The sequence below is a fragment of the Haliaeetus albicilla genome, chromosome 5 (assembly GCF_947461875.1).
Source record: "Haliaeetus albicilla chromosome 5, bHalAlb1.1, whole genome shotgun sequence".
In the NCBI taxonomy this organism is placed as follows: domain Eukaryota; kingdom Metazoa; phylum Chordata; class Aves; order Accipitriformes; family Accipitridae; genus Haliaeetus; species Haliaeetus albicilla.
The window spans coordinates 17004540-17026061 of record NC_091487.1 but is presented as its reverse complement, the minus strand read 5'-3'; the positions used below and the strand labels follow the sequence as shown (position 1 = coordinate 17026061).

At 36.1% G+C, this 21522-nt stretch overlaps 1 protein-coding gene across 8 annotated transcripts in view; it reads right to left on the bottom strand.

The window, feature by feature from the left end:
• Window positions 1-3819: 3819 nt before the first annotated feature.
• The window catches only part of DICER1 (dicer 1, ribonuclease III), a 72822-nt gene continuing 55119 nt past the window's right edge, over window positions 3820-21522 (bottom strand). For 7 of the 8 annotated variants that reach the window (XM_069783544.1, XM_069783545.1, XM_069783547.1 and 4 more), the window contains 7 exons: window positions 20487-21270; window positions 18893-19048; window positions 14194-15076; window positions 11872-12140; window positions 9108-9270; window positions 8930-9005; window positions 3820-8639 (listed from right to left, as the gene is read on the bottom strand). In XM_069783544.1, coding sequence (XP_069639645.1) covers window positions 8474-8639; window positions 8930-9005; window positions 9108-9270; window positions 11872-12140; window positions 14194-15076; window positions 18893-19048; window positions 20487-21270 — 2497 coding nt within the window. In that variant the 3' untranslated portion in view covers window positions 3820-8473. The other variant, XM_069783550.1, reaches the window with a different exon arrangement.

Below are 21522 nucleotides of genomic sequence, written 5' to 3'. Positions count from 1 at the left end.
CCCTCCATGGCAGGCAGTACTTGGTGCTCAGTGCGGGAACCCTTCTAGCTGATGGATTCCACAGAAAGGGCAACTTTTTAAAGCCCAGCAAAGGCATTGGTCCAGGAAAAAAGTGGTTACTACATCTTCCATAGATCCCTTCCCATCTCCACCACCACTGTGGAGGCAGAGTCCTGGGAACTTTTGCCCTTGTTTTAAGTGAGCTTTTTTGCCAGCACAGCCCTGCACAGCAGCCAGTTGGCCAGACGGGGAGTACGGCTGCCTGTGCCATGCTTGTTTGTATAATGAGATCTCCTTTGCCTGGAGCACATGTACTAAGTGAAGCTGGGAGGAAGGTGATGAGTGTTGCTGGCAGGAACATAATGCCCTGCTATTCCAGCTAGAATCACCCTGAAAGCAATAATTTCTTAACTTAAAATTGGTGCTGCAAAATAATATTAATTGCTATAGATGTGTTAGAATAGGGCAGATCGTAGCTATCAAGATACTGAGGCTTGACTGAATGCAGAGAGGGTTTTGTTCAGACACCGGGGTCTGGCCTAAATTCAGGTGACTGGAGAGTTGAATAACTGAAAGCAAGAACAGCTGGCGTAGACAACTGTGGTATAAGGACACGGACGGAGATGTCTATGCTTAACAATAGCTGTGTTCACTGGCGCTTGTGCTAATGCTAGTAGTTGTGCAATAGGCAAGTCATACAGCCATAGCGCTGCTCCTCTATGTTACTTAGATTCTCATTTATGAAACAAAGTTAAAAACCTAGAATTGATGGCGAAGTGCCATTCAAGTACTTCCGTGAAAACTACTTTCTTAAAAGAATATATAGTTGAAGACTGGACTGGTGATCCTGCAGTCCCCTCCTGTAGCTCAGTGCTTCAGTTAGGTAAGTGAAGTCTGCAAACTTAGCATCATTTTATTACAAATGCTGGAACAGCTGCAACAGTTCATACTCAGGCCCCTGCTTCAGGCCAAGCGGCAGTAAAGAGGGGTCATCCTCACCTCGGCAAGAGATAAACGTGACCCTGGAGTAACTAGTGACCCCCTGGCCACGCTGCAGATAGATGAAATCTCTGCTCCTTGCCCCATCACTTACCCTGAACAAACATTTCCAGCTTCAAGCTACAGTGTGGGATCCACCTCATCAACTGAGTGCCAGCCCTGGGTGGGGAGGAAGGGGCCTCTCTCTCATTCAACTCACCTCATGTTGAAAGGGTGATCTAAGGGCAGGAAAACCAAACAGTGCCCTGCGGCTGCTGACGTGGCTCCACCGAAAGCAGAAGAAATGGGTGGGAGTGAGCCCAGACGCAGCTCTCTGCAGAGTGCATGCCTGAAGTTAGTTGAAGCATCCTAGATGTTAATAAAAGCTGTGAGGAAGATTGCCCTCGTTCCTCCCCTCTAAATCTTGCCCACCTGGCAAAAGAAAAATGGAGCAAGCAGTTGGATATTCACCACAATAGGTGGGCTATCTCAGAAGTAGGTAGCTGGCAAACATGCTACCCTTTTTACATAAGAGCCTCAAAAATAGAAGCAAAACAGAAAAGGCTGCCTTTCCACATCACTACATTTCTCAACTTTTACTTGACATCTGGAATTTACGCTTTTTATATCTGAAGGACTTTTGTGTTAAGTTCAAATGCACACAAATTACAGAGCCCAAGTGGATGTCTTCCCAGTGACTTCAAGTGGGAGCTGGACAGGAACCCAAAACTGCAGGAAATTTTCAAGTTAACAGAAGAAAATTACTTCAATTTAAGAGTTAGCATGAGGCTTCCAATAAAATATATATAAAGTAATGTTAAAAAAAAAAAGAACATAAGCTAGGTAAGTGGAGGTGGTTAAGCTGCAAAGTAAATGATACTGTTTTCATAACGTACGTAAGGTCCTTTGTTATTTTACTCACCAAAATGAAAGTATTGTTCAAATTCTACAATAAGGAAGGACATAATCACAGCTATGAGAAAATAAAACCTGCTTACATGTCAGTACTGCCTGTGTCCACTGACATGGAGATTTCCTCTAAGGAACAGATCCTGCACCTGGACTCTAGCAGAAGTGTTAAGGGAAGCCCAGCCAAGCACCAAATCTGCTCCACTGTTTCTGGACTTGACGTTAAGATTAGCTTTGTTACTACCTCTTTTAAGGGCTAGCATATTCAAAAACTTACTCCCCTCAGTTTTCACTCAAATTCCTTTTTCTGTATGGTTTTACTTAAGAAGAATAGCAGCTAACCAAATACATATCTTAGCTCTATTGATACAATCATGAAACACATTTATTCTTACAGTAAGGACAGAAACAGTACCTGTAAACTCTTCTCCAGATAGAGGTATTCCCAGTTCCTAGAGTGGCCACTGAAGTTTGTCAGGATGACAAATGTAACTATCCTGAAAATTTGTGTCTTGATGTTATAGCTTTACTAAAGTTAATTATTCTTTGTTTTAAGTCAAGCCCGATGTTCCTTTGAGGGGCATGAACCACCCAGTCGTTGCTGCATTCTGAGCACCTTAAACTAAAAGGATCTTTATTTTATGCCATGCAGTTTCAGATCATTGCTAATAAGCTGTACTCAAAGTCTACAGTAAGTAGGTGCTGCTCCCATACTGGCAAAAAAATGCAGTCACCTGCCTTTGAAGCAGAACCTTTATTGATTTTACACTTTGACTTTCTGGAGAACTCTGGATGCTTCACATTACTACCCAGCAAAAGATGGACCACTTCCTTTGAGACTCAAGTTTAGATGGCCATCCCTCATCTCATTCCTCCACAATGAGCAGGAAGATAGATAATGGTATCTTCAACTATGTTTTTTTTAATTATTCTTTTCAGGCTTATTTTCCTGTAGAAAATTTGGGAAAAGGAAGTTTTCTGATTTGACCCACTTCCTAGAGCTTGGGGGGGTGGGGGCTGTGTTGTCACCCCCTACTATGGCTTACTAGCCTATACATTGGACCTTAAAGAAACTTACCCACCAGTGCCATCAGTGTCAGGGTGGAACCTAGAGGGGGAAAAAAAAGAGCTGGAAAGCCACAGAAGATCCACAAGGTTCCTCAGGATTCTTAGCTGAGAATTGCTTGCTGAGACAAGGAACAAACTGACACTGTTGAAAGACACATGATTCGGCCCTCCTCCAAGTCCCAGAAAAAGGTAGCGCCATGCCTATCAGCAGTTCAGCAGGCTTTTCTCTAGAACTTAAGACAAAACACATAGTAGAAGTTGCCCATTGCAGATGCCAAGAAACCAACTGCTGAATTAGGAAGTTTTCAAAAAGGAAGACTCCTGATCTTTGACTGGCAGGTCTGCCTCATCTCCGTAAAACACAGACATGACACTGATGTGCCAGGCAGAACACTCTACAAACATGCTTTCAATATTCGGGATAAGTGAAATAGTAATGGAAAACAAATGGGAAAAATAATTAAAATCAATGTTATTAATATTGAGACTATTAGCTAATATTAACATGTTATTCTTAAAACGTGCTGAATTGTCCAAACCTGTGTTACTGAACCCTTGTGCTCTGGGGCTTCCCAGCTCCAACAGAAATTTTGCAGGTATAATGGCCAACACAGGGATCAAATTGTAGCATGTACACCATCATTTTTAACCCAAGTGTCCCTTAAGAGTCTTCACATAGCTATGAAGACAGTTCATTCATCAGAGGAAGGAGACAAAGCAGACTTGTCTTTAAACAATGTCAAGAAATAAAGTTTTCACAAATTAATTTTTTTATTTAGATTGAGACTGAGACGTAAGTTTTTGTAAACTCGAAGATTTATGGAAAGATAAAGAGGAACTAAAAACAAAAGCAAAAAGACAATACAAGGTGAACAGACCATAACTTTATTGGAGATATACTCAGCTACAATTATTACAAAAACTATTAAAGGTAATTGTGATCCATAAGGTGCAGATTGCAAACTTCTGCAGCATGATTACAGTATGAATGAATTACATTTTATGTCCCTTAAAGACAGCTGCAGCATGTGATGGTAAATATTTTATTGTCCATCAAATTATATGTTATTCATTCTACTTGATTTTAACCATCTTTTCAGTCAAACTATTTACAATAAAAATGCCTGCAATTTCCAATTCTTGTTCACAATTTTCTCTCCAACTTGCTGCTGCAGTAAATTCTGAGTGCATCTACAAAGCAATTAAAGTAGTCTGTGGTTGCCATTCAAATAAAAGAGGGAAAAAACCCAAGGACTTTATTGGATAAAATTTATTTTTAAGAAATGTAGTTAGCTTTGACAGAAGTTAATTTTAACTGCTAGTGGAGTATACTACAATGACCTCTAGATATTTGCTAACATAATTCAGATTGAGTTACAGTTGATATTTAGATTACATTTCATGGTCATGAACTGTAGTGTTTTAAACCTAATACAAAAGTAAAGAAATTAACTTTAACTTCTTGAAAATTAGAGCAATTGGAAAAGGATCAACGTCAGTAATTAAGTACCAAAAATCAAAATCCCTCTCGCTTCACTGGTGTAATAAATACAGAGATTTCCATGAGAATATTTTTGTAGGGAACCCCACCTAAAACATACGAACCCAGAATACTGTCAGAGGCAAGTGTAGTATTACAGCAGACCATGATGCTATTTGTAATTTTCTGATTACATGTGCTGCTGTGACTGGGATACAAAGATTTCACTGTCTAAAGAGATAAATGCATCTAGCATAGTTATGTCATATGCAGTAACATAAACCCCACATTTTCCAGTTTATGGTTCTGTATTTGCTTACAAGGAGGAAAATCCAAACTCTGCAACATACATATAAGCACAAGATCTTCAGGAATGTAAAAGAATGCAGTTCCATTGATTAAAATGATACCACATCAATTTGCACTAGCTGAGGATCTGGCACCTCATCCCTGGGCCACCACTATATTCCTCCCCAGCAGGGAAACTGGTTCTTGTCCAAGTTCTGTACTCTGCCGTCACAACATACTATTGTGTAATGAGACTTAAAAATAGTAGGCTTTTTTCTGTACGGACTTTAGCAGCATCAAGCTGAACAAACACTTCAGAAGTCACTACTGGGCACTCAATATTCAGACTGAGCAGAGATTTAGTTGAGGTTGACCAAATTACTAGGGGCTGTCTTCTCACAAAAACTACATTATACACATAGTATGTTGGTTTGTTCAGAGATAACTACTGGAGTGTCAGAGGTCATTCTAATTTTAATTACTTCACATAACAGTAAAATGATGTAGTAGAAAAACAATAGCTTTAAAATACAATCAAGAGTTGTTACACACCTTTGTTGTATTTTTCCACATACAGTAAAAATGCCACAGACATTACAAATGACCTATTTAAGTTGTGCAAGTAAATGACACATTGCAGGCATTATAATTATCTTTTTCAAATTCAGTAAATCAGAACAGCAGCAAGGCCAAACCACATTTTTCCTCTCTGTTAAGCATTTTTTTCCTTGAAATGAGGTAAAGCATGGTACCAAGTGCAATGCTTATTTGTGCTACATGAACAGAACAGCGCAAAAAAAGCCATAAAAATAAAAACGCAGCATAGTTAGGAGGACTGTTTAAAGTACAGTATAACAGGACTTAGATAAAAAAAACAAGGTTCATGCCAACTAACCCCCACACTATTTATGATGAGCCTGTGTGGTTGCTTTTGAAGATGGGTTGCAACAGTCCGCTTACACTTGTGCTTATAGCATGTCAAGTGATTTCTATCCCAACCTTCAAATGATCAGATTTAGGTCTTTAATAGCATACACTGTCCAATATAAAATCATATCAACTGTAGGGTAAAACACACAGATGTATAATAACATGGAAACTAATACGAATTTTCTATATCAAAGGATAAAAAAATATTTCAATGAGGTCACACTGGAAAAAATTACGGCATTTAAAACGCATTTAAAAACGCATCAGCAGCAGAAACTACTTTATAGTCAGCCACTACACATTTCAGATTTCCAATTCATAGGCTTTATCTAGTAACAAAGCGATCATTAAACTATTCTGAAACACAGAGCAAGTTCAGTTAATTTTCTTTGCATCAAAACACTCTGTAGCACTTTACTGCTAACAATTACCTGAAACCCCTGAGAATCTATGACCTTGTAACAATCAGTAAGAAATTTTAGGCGTTCAAAGACTAACTTAAATTTTAGTTTTTCATAATGCAGTTAAAACTACTTAAGACTTTCTAGATGATCTGATTTTATCTGCTGATTGATGTCTGGCCAGAAACACAGAATTGTTAACATTAGCAATCATGTATTTTCTCTAAGAAACTTCACTCCTGCCACAAAGAAAGAGCTATAACTTACATCGGTAACTTTTTTTTTTTTTAAAAACAGCTAACTCAAAGCAATTTACCTTTGAAAATTTAGACTGCATGTTTTTATGTTCCATCTCATTTACATTTGTTTTATACACATCAAGACTTGCAGGTCTTATACTTCCCTGTTATATTTTCATGACTGAAGTACCAAACAAATGCTAAAATTTTTTGTAAGCTAGTATTTTAATTCTCGGTCTGACTGCTGTAACAATGCTGCTTTCAAATAAAAGAATGGTCCTTTTTGCAGAATGAAAAATGATAGAGATAGAAAATATATGAACTTTTGAAAACTGTATTTCAGAAAAGCTTAATGTCTACCCCTTGTCACTAAGGCATTTATTTTATTTTTTTGTTAAGAAAGCAAGAGCTGACAGTTTTTGTTTTGTTTTAGTGTGCATTTGTGAGGAAAGGAATAGGGTTTAAAAGCAGGAAATACAGTATTTATTTGTAATTTAATACGTAAGACACAGCATCAAGTTCAAACTATTGTGCTGGAAAACGTTAAAACACCTTGCTCTGCTTTCTCAAACTTCAAGCATAATTAACAGGGCAAAATTGCAGCAAACCTCTACTGATATTGGTGGGAATACGAGACCCACAGCTTTTTTAAAAGGTAAATTAAGAGGTATTATAGTTACAGTGCAAAAAATTAAAATTTCAAGCATAATATATAAACATAGCACCAAAACAGAAAAAAACAATGCATGCAAAAAAAGAAGGAAAAGAAAAGAAAAAAAGAACTGAGGTATTTAAGTGAAGAGTGCCTACGAAAATCTAATTAAAGAAGTATAGGCAAAGCCTAAAAAATAAAAGTATGATTCCCCCCCACCCCCAGTAGACCAAAACACCAATGAGCTAGTTTCTCTAAATTAAGGACCTAAATCACAGATGTATCAAAAGTACGGCAGTTATATCTCAAACATCAACTTTCATGTTATTTAACAGCACAGCTTTGGTAGGTGAAATATGCATGCAACTCTGAAAAGTACAGTAAGAAATTTACGTGGAAATATCTCTAAGTGTAAAGGTGCTCTGTTTGTTAAATACGTAACCAATTGACTATAAAATCTGCAGCATATTTTAGGTGTGATATGTCTAAGGTTATTTTGTTAGAGTGACAGTTTGCACTGTGCAATTATTGATTACTGTTTCCAGTATTGGAACTATCTAGCTTGCAGGTTTGTGTAAAATTGGAATTTTAGCCAAAGACCGTATTTTGTTTATGGTATAAAAAAAACCTGTAGACTAACCACCTCCTCAGAATTGTTAAAAATAACCTAATTACATATATATGAATACAATTTCTATTATAATCCTGTTATAAGTCACAGCTATAGTAATGAGTTGTACTGTAAATATAGAGCTGTATCATTGTAAAATGCGTAACAAAATGAAGGGAATGTAAAACAGTTTGTTCCAAAAAAGATCAGAAATTAAAGATTATTAATGAGGGTTTATTTATTTTTAAGGCAAGAACCTTTTTTTATGCAAGACTGTGTGGCATAAGGAAACTGAAGTTTCATTCTACCAGTATGCCAGCCATTTCAATTAAAACCTGTCCCTAACAAATAAGTGCAATAATGATTGGGAATGCCACCTTAACGTAAAAAGATGACATGGGGGGGGGGAAGAAAAAAAAAAGAAAAAAAGGAGAATACTGGCACACTTATTCTTTCTTATACCCAATCATCCAGCACAGTTTATCAACTGTTTTATGACTGGCACTAGTGCACAGATTGAAGAGTTTCAAGATTACTATATATAAATCTAGCAACTGCATTAGGCATAAGCTCCCTGGCCTTCTAACACTAAGCAAAGCTGTACTGACAATAAAAGTAAACCAAAAAGACCTGACAACAATTATTCTGAACACTTGCTAAATGTCATCATTAAAGCACTCTTGTGATTAAACAAAGCAGAAGTGAGGAAAGAAGACAAGATTGTGTTTGCGCAAAAAACTATAACTACAATTAGTTCCAAAATTTTATACATGTTAAATGTTTTGTTATCTATTCTGTTATCAAACAAACTTTAAGTTCTGTCTTCCAATTTGTTCCTCTCAACATCAACATTTTTAAAAATTTGCTTTATTTGTATGTGGTTTTTTTCCCCCATTTTATTTATTTTTAAGAGGAGTCTCAGCTGTTTGGGACCTGAGGTTGATTTGCTTTGAGGCTTCGTAGTGCTCTTCTCGCAGCTGCAGATTTGGCAATCCTGTAGCTTCTGCCAACACCTTTAAACTTTCCCTTTCCTACAACTTCCACTGTCACTCTGACCTTTCCATCGTAAGTTCTTTCTGCAGGACTGCAAAATATACAGAAGAATTACTTACTGCCTAGGCAAGTTAATGTGAAACAAGAGACCTACATTCTCCTTTCTACAGAAGTTAGAGCAGTATAGATAAACAGAAATAATTGCTTTTCTCAGAAAGTTATGCAAGGAAAAAAAAAAACAGTGAACAGAATGATCATGCTAGCTGCTTAGTGCAAAAGAGATTAAAAGTAATTTGTGACATTTACAAATCCTCAGTAGTTTATGAAGCACAGCTTAAAAACATTTTATGGCAGTGTCTACCAAAGGAAGTGTATTCTTACCTAAATTTGGCTGTCTCTGGCTCCATCTCCAGCAGCTCTCGCACTGGGGAACGGGGCACATTAGCAGAAAATTTTTCTATTTGGAAAAAAATAAAACCAATTTTTTTAAAATTAGCTTTGTTCTCTTCATAGCAGATGGCACTTAATTATTAATTTTTTTTCTGAAAGCTCACAATACCTATTAATGGCCTCATCATTGGATAGTACACTTGCCAAACCATTTCCAAAGACATTCCACTATCCATATAAATGGCACCAGCAAGGGACTCAAATATATCCCCCATGGCCTTTGGTACTTCAATGTCTTCCTCTTTTTCTTCATCTTCTTCAGATCTTCTGAGCTGTTTGCAATTAAAAAAGCCGGGGGGGGGCAGGGAAGAAGGGGAGGAGAAGAGAGAGAAATCATTGCTGCTTTTAAAATAAAACAAAGAACTTCAGAAATGTAAGCTCTCTTACATCCTATCCTGAGCTGCTTCCTTTAAGTTTTTTGACAACTTTCCACAGTGAAATTGTTCTTTAATTCCCCAATGAAATCAAGTTGCTGGATATATCATTTTTCAAATGTGAAAAAAATCCCAAACACCATTGCGTACAAAGACCTTATATGCTTTGTGAATTCCTCCTGTAATAATTCTGTAGGATTTCACCACGGGTCTGTTTTTTCCAATAAGAAACAGACTTGGCTCTATCAGTTAATACTAGAAAGCTACTCATAACAAAGGAAGAGTTCATACATTAAACATCTCCTAGAAGGAGACTTTAAAATCTGGAAGTCCAATCTCTGGATGAAAGTCAGATGTACCTTTCCTTACCTCACCCCAGAAGACAAGCATGAAACAAGCATTAGTAAAATAAGCCATTAATAACTGATAACCAGCAACATCAGATTGAACTAAAAGGCACTTAGGTATTTTTTTAAATGTAGCAGGCAGTGCTTTCTTCTATGATACTGATTTAAGACAATAGTCTATTCTCATTACTAAAACTAAACTTTCATTGTATGTCTTAAAGGTCTCAAGTTAATCTAATCCTTTACTAAAAATACCTCAAATACATATAATCTACATTCACCTAAGTCCAAACAAAGCAACCTAAAACCAAAGTTTTTGATGATTGCTCTCCTCTGCCTAACGAGAAAGAAGCTTCTGTCAGTCTTTTCCCCCAGCAGCTACCCTCTCACTCCATTTGGCCTCTATTTGCGGTTCAAAACCTGATTCAGTCCTCTTAAGAGTCACCATAATACTTCATAAACTAGTCCCACCCAATATTTCTACCTAAAATAAATCAAACAAGAAGTCACACCTGATGCGTACACACTCTGAACGGGAATTTTGATGTTAAAAAACAAATTCAACTGTTTGAATAGCATATTTCATACCAAGAGCAAACTGAAGCACTTTTGAGTTATACTGAAGTAACAGGAGAGAAACTAAGGGCTATAAAGCAAGGGACAACAGATGTTTCAGGAGTGAGATCTGCAAAAAGAAAAGCAGATGACATGGAGACACACATGGAAACCAGTCTAGCTGGCATGAACTGCAGAAACAAAGACTCTTGCATTAACTCTGATGAAATAAGAGTTTCAGTAATTCAGTGCCAGACCAAGATAGGGAGCAGGCGTAGGGAGATTGAAACAAGAATTTTATTTGAAACAGCTATCACACAATTTCACTGCAACTTTGGTGGAAGTTTCTAGGCAATTGTTTTGCATACTAGCAAAAACCGAACAAAGCTAAAAATCACTATTATGAGCTCTTAAAGTAAGTTTTTAGCCTTTTCACTCATATTGTGAAGAAAACAAGATGGGTAACAGAGTTTGATCCACTGATATAAAATAATTTATCTAAATTTCAGTGACAAATTTCTCTATGTTTTCTGAACCTTCCCATAAAACACACGGATTTCACTCTGCAACAGAGTCCGAGGGCTGTAAACACATATATGCAACTGAAGTATTTTGATTCCCAAGCTTTTAAATTGTATACCAGAAAGAAAAAATTACTAAAGACAAAGGTAACATGTTTGTTTAGCATTGGAATATTCTCAGACAGAGTGTTTTCTAAGGGATTGGTCAGTTTTTCAGAAGACAAACTATTAGGGATATCTATTGGATAACACTTTTAAAGAAAGGATAATGAGAAAGTCCATCTCATCCAGGACTCTGATTAGAATTTGACTCTCAAGGCCCTTGCTCTCATACATTTTCTGAGCAGCTTATCTAAATGAGTTAGTTTTAGTCCATTCTCCAGCAAATAGATGTTCATTATCATTAGCTTTCCTGCATAGCACAGATACGAGCTGTGTTTGCAAGTCTTCAGTTAAACTATTTTTCAAGTGGCTTATTTGAAAGATGCATATAATGTTTCCCTTGCTAGCAGAGAAAAAGCCTTTAGGAACATGTCAAACACCCTGGAGTACAGTGCAATGACACCTGCTCCAGCAGAAATCAGACAAAAACGGTGGAAATCTCTGTCAGTGTGCTACATTTAATAATCCCAGCATTGTGCCAAGGTACTATTGTTCATGATGTTGCATGGATATCCTATCCTGAGTCAGCATTATGTGACTTTAACCCTTCATCACAATTTTATGGTATAGTAGTGCTTCTAATCTGTCAGTAAAGAAAGCAAGCTAAGCAGTTTCCCCCCGTCATTTTGTTCTAACAGCACCACAAAAACAAAATAGTGACTGAAAACAAGCGTCACAGAAAAATCCAAATGCAAACTTGTTTCAATTTAATTACTTTCTAAATGCTCTTATTGACTTCATACTTTCTGAAGATTGTATTTTACTTTGCATATTGCATACTTTATTACTGGGAGCCTGCTTCTATGGCTACAGTATGCGTAAAACTAAAACATTATAAAAATACGCATCACACTAAGAAATCCGTGACATGCTTCAAATCAGATACCGAACAACGTTCTTCTACTTCCACTAACCTCAGAATCCATTCCTTGCATTTCATTCTTTTCCATTTGAAACTGCACAAAATCATCAATAACATGAAACAGTTCAGGAGAGACAGCTTTGAAGTACTTGTGGTAGTCATACTTTACAGCTAATGATGCAAAAATGGTATTATTGACTAAAGCAGATCGTAGGTCAGTAAGAACTCCTGGAGAGTGTTGCCGTGGGTCTTCATAAAGGTGCTTGGTTATGAGGTAGTCCAAAATTGCATCTCCCAGGAATTCTAAGCGCTGGTAACAATCTTAAAAGTGTTGGAAATAAAAGAATGTACAACACCACAATTAAGTTTAACACACACATTCTTTCCAGGCCTTTCTGGACAAGAGGTTTGGTATGCTGCCATGTAAATTCCACAAATTAACCAGTGCTCAGAGAAGACAATCTGTTTTTTACAACAGGTATCTTTATGTTTAAAGAGATTATTACTGAATTATTAAAAACAAAACAAAACAAAAAATAACAGAAAAACCAGAAGTTATATTTAATAATAAAGCCACTTTTGAACTAAATGTTAATTTGTCAGGCTAGCAAAATACTTGTGTTTATAATCAATTAATGTTTTTACTCAAGATTTTCACATTGTGCCAAGAAACATCAAAAAAGTAAAATCAAGAGGTTCCACCAGCACACTGATGTAAAAACAATAACAATTAAACCTCCAAAAAATTAATAAAGAAAATCAATGTATTAAAAGCAGGGGGAACATACAATCTGAGATTTTTCATCTAATTTGCCACAGATTTAGAGTTCTCAAAAAGCACTGAACAAAGATTCCCATTCAGAATGGGTCTTTTAAACGGGAAACTAAAATTGCCAAGCCTTTGCTGTTTGGAAAATTGACAGGGGTCGTGGGAATGGAGAGCTATGGAGGTCTATTTTTAGAATATAAACAAAAGCAAAAAACCCTCTTGAAAGCAAACAGGGATAGGTAGGTAGAGAGGGAAGGAAGACAAAATTACTCCAAAAGTAACATGAGAATGAAATGGCTAGTACTAAGTTGCTTTTATAGCAGCTGAACATAAGATGCTGCCAAATCTCAACTGCTAGCTACTCCTTAAGAGAAAAAGTTACAGGTAACAGCAATTCACAGTTGTCTTACTTGATAAATAGAAATGGAATCAAAAGTTTCTGCTACCAACAACATAATTTCATCTAGACACCATACCTCAAGGTTTCTGTTTGTTAGTATATATATAAAAAGGAATCATCTACCTTGTATATGTTTTGTGAAATATTTGTAAAAAGTAAATATATATGTGGTTAATATTACCTAGAATGAAAAACCAAAGGACCATTTCAGTGTTTTGTCAGAACTGTTTCTCAATGTACTAACATTTCAAAAGGACTTATTTCTTTGATTAAAGCAGAGCTTTCTTACTCCTGGGAATAAGGAACCAATTCACTACAGGGAAAAATTCAGACTGCTGACTGCACAGGAATTTGCCATTCACTTCGAATAGGGTTGGAATTTTACCATGGTTTGTTTTTAATTGCATATTATCATAGGAAAATATTTAAAGTTTTAGAATGAACAAATACTAAATTAATTAGTATAAGTAAAAGTAATTCAAGATTACAGAAATACGGATTTGTACTGCTGTAAAATCTTTTATGAGATCACGTACAGAAACATTAAGCAGTTAACCTGAAATTAACATTTAGTCTGATTTAGTCAATTGCTTCAAACTTTGACTTTAAATATTTACTCAATAAAATGCCTAGACTTAAATTAAACCTTCCAATTCACAATTTCAAATGGAAGTCTCTGTATTTTACTACCCTACAGACTATTCAGCTAATAAAAGTTGTACAGTCCACTTTTAAACTTCAGAAGTACAGTCAAAGGGCAATATTATTGGGATTAAATTATGGGACAAATTTGCTTAATATACTTGCAAAACATGATCACTACTTCTAGAAGTACACTGCATTTTTTCCAGAGTTCTACAAGAAATTACTGCAGCTAAATGAGGATCTAATGTCAGTCATATACAACTAGTGATACAGCATCAGAGATGAAAAATGCTCCTCCTTCCCAGAAATTGATTAGGCTTCCGTAAATCTTCTATCTGTATCAAGTCAAAATATGAATAAATCATTGAGATACAGCTTCAACAAGTATCCCTCTCTAAATAAGGGGCAAGATATTCTAAGATTTTGTATTCAGAGAATATTGACTTCTTAAAGTAATACATGATGTCTAAAAAAAGACTACGTATGGGAACACAACATATACTGCTTCTCTTGCATTTACAATATGGGAAAAAAAACTAGTTTCTTTTAAGACAACTTACCAGTAATGGTATTATAATGGTACGAGGCATGAGTAAATGCCTGAAGAAGATAAGCCTTGTTCTTAAAACTGTAGTTTATTTTCTTCTCAAAGTTTTCAAAACCAGAAATAAGGTGATTTAGGGTTTTTTCAGCATCTGGGTGATCAAACATACACCTCGGTGGAATCTTCAAACAGCCATACTCCAGGTCTTTATACAGAGAAGGCTCTGAATTAGCTACAGAAGCAGAAACAGAGTTTGGTGAAAGACTTTTCTGCTCACTGTTACTATTCTCTCTGGTAGCACACAAAGTGCCTTCCCAATCAGTCTTTTTAATTACAGGGAGCACCTTCAGCCCCAATGAACACAGGAAAAGCTGAGCAGCTCTTTCACCACAGCTGGTCAGATAGCAGCCCAACAGGGCTTCCACACAGTCGGCAATGCTTTTGTCAGCAATACACTGCTCTGTATGCAAGTCATATGAGATAGACTGTTTTCCTGCATCAACACCACAGTTTTCTTCTGATGGATTCCAGAAGCCCACTACAAAATCATCCTCTTCAACAGCCTTGCTAGGATCCAGGTAGCACATAGCATCCCAAGAGCTATAGTCAAAATCATCAAAATCTGATGAAAACTGAACATTACCCAGGGATGACTTTTTGGGTGCTTTCCATTCATAGTTTGAATCAGTGGTTGAAAAGTGTGAGAGAGAAATTTTCTTCACAAAAGCCCCTGATCCCATTAGCATATTATCAATGAATTTGATATGCTCCTGATCATACTCCAGAAAATCATCTTCAAAGTCTGTTTCTTCCTTGGGTAACCTCCACATTAGGTCTTCATCCTCTTCATCATCATCATAATCATCAAGTTTACCATTAGCCAACAAGTTCTCCTTTGTCTATGAAAGAACACAAAAAATATGGTACTGAAGAAGGAAATGAGAAACTTTTATTCCAGAACTGTCAGAAGAGTAGCATTTGAGTAGTGTCTGCTAGTAATAAGACTGATTTTTTTTTTAATGTTCCCAATTACATTGTCTGATGAGATGCACAATACAACCTCAATTAGCACTAGCATTCTAAGACTAGAATAACTGTCTTGGAATAAAAACACTTTATTGCTAACCTATAATAGCATATGTTCAACATATAATACATGCTGCATTTCATAGGAACTCATGCTTATACTTGAGTGTGATGCACATACAATTAACTTTAAATCCACTAAACATTATACACTTGCACACCAAAGTAAACAAAAGAATTCTACATTAACAAATTCAGAGAAGTACAAGAAACAGTTCTGGATGCATCCTTCTCCCTAGCTGCAAAGTACAGCTATTACAAATGTTGATTCAATGTAATTTTGAAGATTCTTTCTACATCCTTCTATGGCAAATACTAAGGGACCAGCAGGGTTTACTACAGTCACAATCACAATAATCTCAGTTTTGGGACACACAAATGGAAAACGCATTCAATGAAACAACTGTCAGAACTTTTTTACCCTAGTTCAATAATCATCATTTGAAACAGCAAAATACATTTCTCTATGCTCTCAAACACAGTTAGCTGCAAATTCATTCAGTCTACTTGGGAAACTAGTAGAAAGTAAGTGTAGTGAATCAGTGTAGGTCTATTTTATGTTACAGATCAAAACCAACAGTGTAATACCAGTTAGTTGGCAAGAATCTAATGCTTATGTGGGTGACAGTCTTGACTGCATGTATTGGGGATTCAGTAAGTGATCTTGCTGCTTATTAGACATTAGATATAGGCCAAATTTTACTTCTGTAAGAATCACATTACAAGCCAGTAATTCTTAATTTTTACAAATATGAAATGTCTCCAGTTTGTCATACATTTAATATCACCAGGATTTCAATATAGCAGGTCTAAAAATGGAAAAGTAGAAAAAAGGCACGCTTCTGTAGTATAGGTTTTTGATGTTTGTTTTTAAACTGAGTATTAACATATACATTAAATCATGAAGTAGGATAATATCTCAATACAACAACAACTAGTATGAATCCTATGTCCTTTAAAGTACATATTTGCTTAAAGTTTTGGTTTTTTTTCAGGCTATACTTATAGCCTTAACTAATTAAAAGAAAAGTCAAAGTTGTCACCAATTTTTTAATACTTACATACATACCCACAACAGCAAAACTAATGATGTCTCATGTATTTTCCCTGCTCATATTCAGCAAATTCGTATGGACTGATATAAATTATAAATTGAACACAGATATGCCCAAGCTATACAATGCTGTTCAATTTGCCATGGCCCCAATCCAGGAAGGCACTTAAACATGTTAGCTAAATGCACAAGTAGCCTTCCTAACATCAAAAGGACTATTCACAGGCTCAACCCAGCCTCACTGATGTCAGCAGGAATTCTGCCACTGAATTTGACAGGAGCAAGATCAGATTCAAAGTGCTTTTCTGGATTGGGTCCTGAAAGCCAACACCATTTTGAAACAAGTGAAACAACCTATATCTGCCCTCAGTCTATGTATGGCACATTGTAGGTCTCAGTCACATAATCCTGCAAATCAATGAACCAGATGCTACCACTGGGGACCTCTCCCTTTGGGCCAAATGTACAACCCTCTAGAGGTGTGGATGGGCGGCAGCTGTAAGGTGCACTAGGCAGCACTTGAAACCATCTAAGGATCAAACAGATCATGACTTCCTCATCAGGATGGAGCAGACTTAGTCAGGTTTAGAATTTCTGCTGCTGTAATTACCCATCTCGCATACATACAGCAGGGATTTCTGTAACTCGAACTGATCAGAAAGACATAGCAAAATTTGATTTTAAATAGTTATTTTGGATACTAGTAGCAGTATAATGCTCAAAATAAAACTAACCCAGTCTCAACTAAAGCTAGTGCTGATTTTTTCTTGTTACACACCACCTGTCATATCTGTCACTGAAATAAAAATACTTTCTGAATGAGACACGTCTATATGGACGATTCAAAACAGATTTCTGTGCCTGTTTTTGCAAAGATTTAACTTTGCAAATTTGATTAACTTTGATTTTAACAATTTCATTTTTACTACAATTTCATTCACAAGTTTCTTAAAATAAAATTAATTTTAATTAGCAGGACCACTACATGAACTACCCCAACACTCTCTGCACATCGCTTCTTGTATAAAATAATCAAATTTTAAGTGATGAGAATGAACAGTAGGTAAAGAAGCCATAAAACAATTCTGATAGTTGGGGTTTTTTCATCATCAGACAGCATTTCAAAAATAAAACAATGAATCCCAGAAGAAAAAAAACCCTTTTCTTAAAGAATACCTAATTGATTTTGAATAAGTTATGGCCACTTACAAGCTGAAGTTAAAATACATGTAAGTGCTTTTTCCTGCTTTTTGGAAATCAGCTGTTTGATCAAATGAACAAAGGAAGATTCTTCCCCTTAATAAAGCTGGATAACACAAAAAATACCAACGTTTGACAAGGATGTTTCAGTAATAATTTGTCATAATGAGATTTCTAGCCCCAGTTATAGACCATCAGCCCCTGGATGGAGAAGGAAATTTACATCTGAGAAAGCATAATATCTACTTGGCACAAACCCCCACTTCTTAGTTGCATCACTGTCTGTATTTTGGTCTGAAATTGTGTGGTTTATTTACAAATAAACAGTGACTAGCAAAGAGGAAGAGGCCACTGGAAAGTTATGGAGAACTGAAAGCTTTTTAAAACCAATGAATAGCTCCTGTTCCAAATGTACTATCTTATTTTTAGAAAGGTATAGCAGTAAGACTCTTTGAAATGAAATCTTGGCACAATAGAGAACCACAATAATCAGGTTGTTTTATTCTGCAATAAACATTTATTTGCACAGTACATCTACCTAATAGTCCTCTCGTGTGCCCTCTGGTGGTTCTACAATCCGAGTGTGCTCTTCAGAGTTGGGAAAAAGAAAAAAAAAAATCCCTCCTCCTCCTCCTTCCCCTGACCTCCAAACCAGTCTCAAACACTTGAAGATTTCATTACTGACTGCTGTGATCAGTGCTATTTCTTATACACACACTTCTACTTTCGACATACAATGAGTTTAGTCAGAAAATACTTTGAATCGTTCCTCATTAAGATTTGTCATTCTGAAGCTTTTGGTGACAGACAGTGAGGATGTCTAAGCCAGCATTTTACTTTGGATGAGAAGTAGCTCTCAGTCCTACTCATGGTATAACTAACAGCACCCAATACTGAACATTTTCTCAAGCCAGTTATAATCTTCATTCTGCCTTTGCACTATGAAAAAAAGCAACTTCTTTTCATATATTCTATAAAGGTGAACTCATTTATTAAAAAGCAGTCTTCTGCCTATATATGTATTACAGCAAAACCAGTAATGATAATTCTGTTTAAAATTTTGAAATTTCAGAAAAACTCCTGAGAGCATGCTAACTACAAGCAAAAAAAGGTTTTCTTCTCTGCTTTTCCATTAATGTATATACTCATTATTGCATGACGTTCGGTAAATTTCCTTACTTCGGGTTCTATTCAGGGTCAGTTTTCCTCTCATTTTCCGTAAGTTACAGTGAAGTTTTAGAAAAGAAGCAAAGATACAGGTTTACTTTTGTTTTGCTGAAAACATAGTAAAATATCTTGGTGGTGGGAGGAGGTAAGGGTGAGAGAATACAGACATGCAAATAATTATTCTCAACGTAGTTAAATGAAGTCTTACCGTTTCATCTTTCTCCCACTTATCAGTGTTGCTCTTGTCCTGGTTTACTATGTAACCAGGAGGAAGCCAATTGACTGGGGGATCAAAAATCGACACCACCATGCGACTAGGCAGTCCTTTCTTTTTTCCAAGGCGATACAAGTTGCAGTTGCTGACCTTCAAGAAAAACAGTCTGATAAACCTCTGGACATACATTTACAGAAAAAATAGGTTAAAATGCAAAAGGAGCAAAACAATTTTACATGTAAAGCCAGATCTTGTACCATTATGCATTTTCTCTAGTTCTCAAAAGGGAGTTCAGCTTTCTTAATATAGTACAACCAATCACAGCAAGGTACAGATTTAAAAAAAAAAAAAAAATTATTTAAGGCCAAGCATATTAGGCATGACAACTTCAGTTAAAGAAACCCAATAGATTAAATTCTCTTTGCAAAACAAAATTATTGCTACTTTTAAAATAATAGTAAATATAACCTGTACAAGTGTCATTAATTACCAGTATTAATAATCAACATTCAGACTAGATTTGCAATGAAAAATGATTGCTATTATGGATAGATTGACCTAAACCTTGGCAGTAGAAAGTGTTAAAACAGTTCGTATAACAAATCTTATTAAGTCATAATCCAGATGTTATTTTGACAGCCTCTAAAATTCTTTTAAATAAAGGGAAGGGAAAAAAACACTTTCACATACACAAACATACTTCCTTTTCCTTTTTAAGTATCAACTTCTGATCTTCATTTCTCATTTTAACCACACTTTTCATGTTTCTTTTTAAAGTCTTGAAATTTCAACTTGAATATTCAATCACTGCCTTTATTTGACCTGTGCAATTTATTTAGCTCTCCTTATCTTCCAAGATTAGACTACTCAATCATTTAATTCTCAGAGTGATGCATTTTATTAGAGGTAGACAATCAAATCCTTAGAATTTAATTCAAGTTATCACATTATGTGGGGAAAAAACCCAAACCCAAACTTTCACGATTAATTATTCCAGAATTTAAAAACAGCAGCAGTAGAACTGAAGGCTCTGCTCCCTACTGTTTACACTTACTTTAAAATGCTTTCAAAAGTTTTGATGCAACAGCTCTGTAAGATTTTTTTGTTGTTTCATTTTTAGTGTTCCTGTAAGACTATGCTAGAAGTTTTCAAGGAAAGTAGCTTATTGAGGAAACAAAGGAAAGGTCAAATACAACTACAACCTAAGGTTCTGTGCTGCTAAGTCAATCCTTCCTTCAAGTGCTCCTGTTAAAGAGTTTCTACTCAATACAGCTCTAGTGTTCAGTCCAAACGTCCTCACTAATCCAGAACTTTTAGTTCTATTCAGTCCTGTCCTTTCTTAGGCTGGTAATCAGCTCGTTTAGATTTCAAAATGAACTGTACAAAACAGTTTCAATCAATCAGAGTTATGGCAACATTAATCCTGTAGTCCTGTATTTTTATTCCTAATATGCATGCTACCCAACATATAATCAGTAAAGCTGTGGAATTAAATCAACCTGTTGCCATTCAATCTAGCAAAATTTTTATATGTATGGCTTGTTACAGCATGCCTGTTACATAATACCATTGGATTGTTATTACTTACTTTTTTGCTTCTCATATATGACAGCCGTCCCTCATGAGCATCAGGGTAAGTGCAAAACAAGTATGTAGTGATGGCATGCTTTAAAAATGAATCACCAAGCATTTCTAGCCGCTCCAGATTAAATCCATCACTAGCATTTGAAAGAGTCAAAGCTTGAAGAATGAGACCAGGATTAGGACCGAGAGTTTTTGAGGAGTACCCACTGGAAGGGTTCTTTTCAGAATCTGCTCTGTCTTTTGAAAGATTAATAGCTTTTGAAGTAATGGTGGTCACTGCCATTTTGGGGCATCCATCTGAGGTAGATCTGTTAGCATTTCCATCAAGGTATTTATTACTCAGTAGAGTACATTCATTGCTGGGCTTGGGCTGGTTCTCACTGTTGTATAAATTCTGAATGGGATATGAGGTAGTTGGTTGTACAGGTATTTCCTGCCTGCAGTAATTCAGCTGATTTCCTTGGCAAAAGTCTCTGTTAACTAAATCACAATTGCCATTGGCAAGATTTTTATTATAAGAAACACCATTAATTGCTGCAAGTTCTGCCGAGACATCAATTTGGAGTTTACTGGGTGACTCATTGAGTAATGTTCTGTAACTCACAGACATTTGGTCATGGTTTTCTGCAGAAGAGGTTCTATTAGCACCTTGATGTGCAGCATTTTCAGGGACTATAATTGTGCTGTGCTTACAGTAATTTTCATTCTCTACTAAAGAGGAGTTAGGAATAGAGATGAAGGATTTGCTGTCAATAGACTTTTTCCATCCGAAGTCCAAGTTAGGATATCTGTAAAGATACATGCTGATTTTGTTAACAAAATAATATTATCACAAGACAAGAAGACTCTACATGCAGATACATGTTTAAAAAAAGCCACGTTCCTCTGAAAAGAACAGTGACCGCAGCATCTAACTTCACCATTCACAATCAAGTCTTTTTAAACTATGCTTCACTGATGCGAGTTAAACAAAGTGTATCAGTTTTAAATTCATGCAGTAATGGTTAAGTTTCCACCTTGTTTTCCAATGAAGTCGGATA